Here is an 8,393-nt window from a genome sequence, read left to right as displayed (position 1 = left end):
TAGGTGGGTGGAGTAAACAGAACAGAATGCTGGGAGAAAGAAAGCTGAGTGAAGAGTCGCCATGGTTCTCCCACTCCAGACAGACGCAGGTTAAGATCTTTCCTAGTAAGCGCACCTCGTGGTGCTACACAGATTATTAGAAATGGGTTAAGAGGCTGAAACTAATGGGCCAGGCAGTGTTTAAAAGAATACAGTCTCCGTGTAATTATTTCAGGTAAAGCTAGCCGTGCGGGCAGCTGGGTGGCGGGAGGCAGCTCGCTGCCTATTACTACAATACCTTCCCACGTTGGGTTCTTTAATTTTCCTGCTTCTTATTTCCCCTCCATGAACAGCTTTCCTGAACAGAACTCTAAACCAAGATTTTGTAGTTTTAGAAGATACAGCAAAAATGAGCTGCTAAGAGCAACCTTCTATAAGACTAACTTTTTCATGGACAATAGCTATAATGTTTGGACAAACCAAAATACATAACTACTTGATGTCAATGGACAGTGAACAAAGTAGGTATATTATGAAGAGGAACTGGCATTTGGAAGAAGCAAAAATTAAAAAAAACCCAAAAAACAAAAAACAATCTATGGACACCTTTCCCAGGTTTTCAAAAGCCTCTTAGTTTGAGAGCAGATCAAAGTTAGTCACAGGGCAGCTAAATTTCTAGTAGGAAACCTAGCCTTTGTGGCCTAAATAATTACAAGAGAGTGGTTAAAAGAAAAACAGCCACTGGAGAGTCAGGAGGGAATCTGAGAAAGAAGAAATGTGTCGGGGGAGTAGAGCACGGAGGAAGGTAAGGAGAAGGGAGGAAGGAAGACACACACACAGAGATTGTTTACACTCTGTATCTAAAATCCTTTCAAAGTTTTGCATGCTTTTTTAACCAAGAAAGCACAAGACAGTCTAAGCAGCCTAGCTAAGGCTAAAGGTGCTAAACTGTTACTGGAACTTCTATCCAATAAACCTCTAGCTTGAATACAAACAATGAAAATGATCATTTAAGCAAAACAACACAAAGTGAACATTTTGGAAGAACGTAGAAGAGTCCATAATTTTTACACTATAATACTCATATCTAGGATAACCACCAAAATCATTGGACATCTCAGGAACTAGGTTAAGATTACATTTTCCAGAAAAAGAATGACAGAGAACAACCTTGAAGTGATTCAGATGTGGTACTCAGCAAACAAATAATCAAGTATCTATTTAACTATCCTCCTGGCATAAAGAAATTATACTCATATTTAAAAAAAGATAGGAAATTATATTAAAAGGTCAGATACTTTAAAAATAACTCAGATTAATTTAGCTTAAAATAAAAGACAAGAGTTCTTCTATCCAGAAATAATGAACTAAGAAATGAAAACTTACTTTATTTTCAACATTAAACAAAGTTCTTACTGTAGACCTTTATGATGTTATTACCATTTCCTTCCACATATCTTTGTACAGTAAAATTTTTAATGAAATGAATTAACATTTGGTGATAGAATTCAATCAGCATAACAAAATTTAATCAAGAAATACTTAATGTGAAGTTTTTTTTTTAACCACAGAAAGGAGTGGAATAATGAGGGATTGATTAGAAGGTGATAAAAAATCACTCTACAATATAATAAAACAGCACATACAAGAACAGCTAGGATACCTAAGATGTGATAAGAACAAGAAACCTATTACTTAGAGACACACACACACACACACACACACACACACACACACACACGCATACTAGCCCAAGGCAAAGAAGCTCTTGTTGACACTACACTTCTAAGACTAGAAAGCTCAGTCATCAGAAATAGATTGCAATCCACTGTGTAGAATGGAGAAACAATTCAGAAAGACATTCAGTGTAGACCTCTGGTCTTCAAATATATGCTTGTGATCGAACACATTCTTACCCACAAATGTACATACATGTGAACACGTACACACACATACGCACACATACGCATTATACCAAAACAAGTAAGAATGAGAACTATGAATATCAGAGCAATTTGAATCATTTAGACATCACTTGATTGTATTAATTTCCTAGATTTTAAGCTGAGACTACCCTACCTAGGTTAACTCCTATTGGGTTGTAATATCAGAAACACCTATAGCTGTCTGGTATAAATTATTCCATTTATAAGCATTATATACATTTCTTTTTTCTTTTTCTTTTTGAGTCAAGGTCTCACGAAGTAGTCCTGGCTGTCTTGGAACTCACTCTGGATCAGTTTGGCCTTGAACTCAAGAGATTCATTTGTCTCTGCTTCCTGGGTGCTGGGATTAAAGGCATGTGCCACCCACACCTGGCTTTCAAATGGATTTATTAATGATGTCATAGTTTGTCACTATCCTATTTTTTCATTCCTTTATCAGGAAAAAAATGATTTCTAGTTCCAGTTAAGTTTCCATTAACACTAAATGGATTCTTTACAAAGCGAGTCATTTAGTATCATCACTGATTGTTAAGAAGTAACAAAAAAATCAGATGTTCATATAGCACCTGCTATGTACTGCAGGGACTTTACTTAAAATAGAAGAAAACAGTGACTTGCTTGTGATAAATGAACTTTAGAAGGGTGTGTCATGAAAAAGATGTGCTATGTCTTATTCAGACTCACTGCATGAAGAACAATAAGGGAATCTCATTCCTCTGAAAGCACTCTACCTCATAGGATTTAGTTTCAGTTAGCAGCAGGGCTGTTACTGGAAGGTGATCATAATAAAGTTTGACACTGGCAAATTCAAATATTGTACAGTTTACTGCATCATGAAAAGCTGTGTCCTTTCCTGATTTCTAATAAAAACATAGGCTGTCACAGGGTATAATCAGATACCAACTCTCAACTCACACACATGTCACTAACGCTGATAAAGTTATTACATTTCTCATGAGAGTAAATTGTGTTCATTCTAGGGAAATAGCTTACAACTAAGACAGGTCCTGTAGCTTCCCAGCATCCACAAAGCATCTTTTTGCTTCTAGTTTGGCAAGACAGCTTAAGATCATAGAAATACAAAGACTTCAATAACTACATGATATGTCTTACCTAGAGATCTTTTACAGTTTCAAAATGCCCGTAGAAATATAACAACACACCTGGGGCAAATTTTACCTAAATGCTTCAAAATACCTCAGGGACAAGAATTGTCGGTTATTTTAGCTAATAATGAAATGAGAATAATGAAAAACTCAGGGAAACATTTTCTAAGTTACTCAGTGGACTGCTCTGTACACTATATAATTCTTGGCTACAAAAAAAAACCCTAAAGCTCATATCATTATTTTTCTACAAATACCCAATACTAAGTCATATAATTGGAGTAGAAGCAAAGAGAACAGCAGAGGCTATGGGGTACCATATTAAAGAAAATTTAGAAGGCCCATTTGATAAATGACAGGCTACTTCTAAGAAAAGCGAGACTTTGTTAATTCTTGGAAACCTTTACCGTTAAAGTACTCTGCATCCATTTTTTTGTATTTTCTGGTGGATCAGAAAAGCTTTGAGAATGAAATCCTTACAAATGCTTTTAGAGTAACAGACTACAAGGTGGAATGCACCCCCAAAGACCTTCTAAATAGCTTAGATATAAGACTGGGTAGGGAGTGGATTCCTAACTGAAGCTCAGACATCAAAAGTAATAGCTGTATCTCAGTTTTGCTCCATTTTCCATTCTGACATCTTGATACAGTACTGCAACCAAAATGTGGGAATGGTATGCTAAAACATTTTCAGTGATTTGCAGGTGTTAGTCACTACACGGAATTTTCTGAGACACGCAGAATATTTTTTACACCTAAGTGGTCCTAGAGTTTCTATGCCACCCTCTTTCCCACTGTAAATATGTGGCGCATCTCATTCTGAACAGGTAGTGATTTCTGAAATGGCATTGTAATAATTTAGAGTCTGCTCTAATGGTGGCAACCCTTTCTGAAACTTAGATTTTTCCACTGCTCCACAATGGAGAAAAAAAAAGCACTTTCATATAGAATGAAATGAACCAGAGACAGAAGGAAATGCATGCAAAGAACCACTTTGTGCCAACTGACATCTTTGATTTATTACAAAGTAAGCAAATCATAAATCATTACATATTAATTATTTAACCATGGTTTCACAAGAATTTATGTGGACTTTAATTGATCTTACTCATGCTTTATGATAGGAACATTATTACCAGAATATCAACACTCCTTATTAAATGTGTAACAAGACCCTACTAACCTATATTTTCTCAGTATTAATAAGAACCATGGTAGGAATACAGTCAGGAGGGAATGGAAAGAACAGAGGCTAGGAAAATAAGTAGCATGTACTCACAGAACAATTTAATTCTGAGATATCATTTAATAAAATGAAGCAACTCAGAAACACAGGTTTGCCCCTTGTATGGCAAATAATGGAAATACAAATTAGGTTGATGCAAAATTGAGTTAGTGTGCATTGGATGGCTGAAGGCCAACAGCCAGTCTTAATGCAAGTGAGTACTAAACCAAGGGTGCACAGATGACTTCATTATCTATCTACAAACAGTTCTTCACACTATGAAATGGAAGTAAATGGAAAAGGGTATTTTGTCAATTACAATCATCAAAGCCCTCTTCTTTCAGCTCAGTGGTGTAAAATCTTCTGCGAGGAAGGATGCAAGAAGCTGTCATCTTAATGTTTATGGCTATGATTCTAGTTTCTATACATTATCCAAGCTGTAGCACCGAGTGTGGGTCAGTTTGAGCAAAACACAGATTTTCAAATGATTCTGTTGGAAGGAGTCCCCTTCGTAAATACAACTGTGACTGTAGGCATCAACTCACAGGAAGAGGAGGGCTTCAGCCCTCTTAGCATCTTTTTCTTAGCATTTCATTTCTAGGAGCCAAACCAGGAAAGCAAAAGCAATTAAAAAGACTCATTTTCAAACCTGTCAGCTTGGCACAGACTTTCACGGTATCTAAGTTCTTCACAGACGGTTTTTTTCCCCTAAGTTCATGCTTTCTCTATCCCTCACTCAGCAGGATAAGAAATGCAGGGAGATGCATGGCAGTCAGACAAGGAATGGGTACCTTCTGACATGAGCCTTCCACCAGCTGATTTGTTCCCTGAGGCGACTGGGAAGGAGTTGTCAAAACTTCTAACTTGATGAAACACCTGACTTTTGAGTTGTTCTGATTTTCAGTGGGGGTGCTAAAAGGCAGTTGCATCTGAAGAAGATAGCTTTTTCCAATTCCCATACGATATATCTCTTAAATCTTCTCAGTGGTCTGCTATCAGCAGAGAATTTGTGGAGTTGAAAGCAAAAACGAAAATAATAGCACCAAACCACAGTTCAAGGGACAGCAATGCAAAGTGGAAGAATGCTTTGAGGTTTAGGGAAGGCAAGCTCAAAGGAAAGCCATGAGATATGTCTCAATGTTGAATGTAAAAGCAGAGGAACGTCATGAGCCAGCTATGAGTCACTATCAGTTCTAGTTACCAGGACTAAGGAAGGTAGGCCTTGAGTTAACTTAATCAAATACACAGGAAGCAGGTTTGACCAACAAGGCACAGATGGAACGTGTAGCTCTTGGCAAATCATGATGCCCAAGCATCTTATCACCACCACCCCTGCCTAGGAGGTTTTTACAATACTGTATAATGGGCTCAATGATTCTCAATTCTCTAGCTCTCTGGAGAAATGTCCAGTTCACCACGACATCTTTACTGTGACCCTAATTTAGCTTAAGTATAACGTATATACTCCCTAGGTAGTCAGGCTTAGGGGAAACTTTTTGAGATAAAGGTTCACTATATAGTTTAGGATGGCACTGAATGTATGATCCTCCTGCCTCAGCCTGCTGGGATTGATTTCAAGTGTGAGCTACCACATCTACTTTGGGGAATATTTAATTGCCTGATAGCTGTTGCCTTGGGAAGTGAGTCCCTTTCTTCTCTGTAGGGCTTTCCTTAAAAATTCTGGGGACCCTAGATCTTAGACCATCTAAAAGGTATGCAGGCTTATGTGTATTAAAGGGAAGGGAGATGTTTAATGTAGGTTAAGAATTACTAATCCACCAAATTAAAAATCTTAAATGTTTCCGAAATTGAAAATGTTTGAGTGCCAACATGATACTAGAGATCAAAAATCAATGAAAATGCCATTAGCCTTTTATAATTCTATACACTTACTGGATAGATGTCTTCAAGAGATTTCCCAGTGATTCCCAGTTCTCTCTGCTGAGCTAGAACTGAAGCCTTACAGATACAAGTTTAGGACCAGAGTTTGGTTTATTTTTCGTTAAATGTTGTCAAGATTTGAAGCTGTTCCCATACAAATTGCTTACCTATTCATAAAAGGAAAGTGTGGAGAGAATATTGCCAACTTGTCAAAGGTTAGCAAACTAAGTCTCACAGAGATTAGAAGATCTGTCCAAAACCACATGGAAGTCTGTAGCAGAGCTCAGAGGAGAATAATTTCTACTCACTTCCCACTTGTGTAATTTTGTGAAATCATTTAACATTTCTGCATTTCAGTTTTGCTATATGCAAAGCATGGGTTCTACACCTACTCATTATCCTGTATTGAGTTGTTTAATAATAAATTGAAATAACACCATTTACATTTTCAAACTGCTTATACATTTCTTAAACATTTAATCTTATAAAATTGGTTTCGTTGTTATCATCACCAATTAACGAGCAAAGAAATGGGGATCAAGAGATGCTGTATAACTTGCTCATTCCACCAAGCTACAGACGTAACAAAAGCTGACACTTGAATTCTTGTTAGACTCTCAGTCCATAAGTAGCCTGTATCCACGACATTGACTGTAAGGTTTACAGTTGGGCGATATAACCAGTGTACAGTGCTTTATGGATGTTAAGTGTTGGGTACTGAGGCTATAGCTCTGTGGGAAAGTGTCTGTCTAAAATACACAAGACCCTGAGTTCAACTGTCAGCACAGAGAACAATGAACATGAGAAGTTGAACTATGAATACAATATAGAATTTCTTACTAGAATGACCAAATAAACCATAGGTGAAGTTGAAAAAGCTGCTATACACACACACACACACACACACACACACACACACACACACACACACACACACAAAATCAAGCCTAGGGAAGGAGGCTTCCTATGGGCACGGAGATACCCATGAAACTATTTCCACAGGTAGTTCAGTGGAAACAAAACCTCTCATCTACTTTATCTTTAGACACAGGCTATTAACCTAATCATATTACACATATTGTAGTGTTCTGCTAAAGATTTCCTTGAGCACAAGCAGAAGGGTATGTGTTGACCTTGATCTGAAATCACAGTCCTTTCTTCCCTTTAAATCTCCTGCATATACAAGACAGCTGGACAGATCTGATAAAAGCAGCTCAGAAATTTCTTTGCTCCAGAGTATCAGCAGACAGCTGCTAGCCTCGACTGTCAATGCACTTTACTAAATGGAAGACAGCCCTAATATTACTAATGCTAGACGGATAGGTCAGTAATTATTACTGTACTCAAGACCAGCTAGTGTGGAGAAGTAAACTTACAATTATCCCAGCTGCATTTTCACCGAGATTTCTATCCAGCAGGATGCACTTAAGACAACACATGCATATTTATTACCCTTTTGCCAGTAGGTGGTCTGGATGTTGACAGGGTATAGAACACATTTCAGTATTTCACTGGGGCCTTGTTGTGACCATGGGAGCTTGGCACTATTTAATTCTGGTTAAACCCCCAAATCAATAACTTGTTAAGGAAGGAAACTGTCCCCATGAGGAGGTGCCAGAGTAGAAAGTTACCAACCTCAGCTTGTTTGCACCAGACACTGATGTTTTTACGCTGGGCTTTTGTGAAGTGGTCCCATGCCTTCTGTTTGGAAGCAGAATGGTACACAGCTACTATCTGCTCAACTGCAGCATCAAATCAGCAGTCAGATCGGGCCAAATCAACATCCAGGGATGGAAAGAGAGAGAGAGAAATAAAGAGAAACATGAGGCTTGTTTCATCAAGTTCTTAGGACACAAAGCAGGCTGTGACTGTACTCAGATAAGATCACACGGGCCAATGTACTTTATTACTTTTCTCATGGCTGTGAAAAATTATGAAGCAACTTAAGAAAGGAAGGAGGGAGGAAGGGCCTATTGTGGCTCATAGTTTAATAATGGCAGGGAAGGCATGGCAGAAGGAGTGTGAGGCGGTCAGTGCACGTCAGTCAGGGAGCACAGAGTAGACGGGAAATGAGGCAGGACTAGAGAACCTCACAAGTGCTCTCAGTGGTCTTCTGCCTCCAGTGAGGCTCTATCTCCTAAAAGTTCACAACCTTCAAAATAGTACCACCAACTGGGGACCAAGAGTTCATACACATGAGCTTATGGGGACAGTTCTCATTCAAATCAGAACAGGTACTATGATTTTATTTTATTT

General features: G+C 38.1%; 1 protein-coding gene across 2 annotated transcripts in view; it reads right to left on the bottom strand.

The window, feature by feature from the left end:
- Positions 1 to 8,393, bottom strand: part of Enox2 (ecto-NOX disulfide-thiol exchanger 2) — a 266,870-nt gene that overhangs the window by 28,337 nt on the left and 230,140 nt on the right. For both annotated transcript variants that reach the window (XM_005369525.2, XM_026777255.1), the window contains one exon: positions 7,773 to 7,879. In XM_005369525.2, coding sequence (XP_005369582.1) covers positions 7,773 to 7,879 — 107 coding nt within the window. The remainder of the gene's footprint in view (positions 1 to 7,772; positions 7,880 to 8,393) is intronic.

This window comes from Microtus ochrogaster, unplaced genomic scaffold, assembly GCF_000317375.1.
Source record: "Microtus ochrogaster isolate Prairie Vole_2 unplaced genomic scaffold, MicOch1.0 UNK50, whole genome shotgun sequence".
NCBI lineage: Eukaryota > Metazoa > Chordata > Mammalia > Rodentia > Cricetidae > Microtus > Microtus ochrogaster.
The sequence above is the reverse complement of the archived record's forward strand: the minus strand, read 5'-3'. Positions and strand labels throughout refer to the sequence as shown.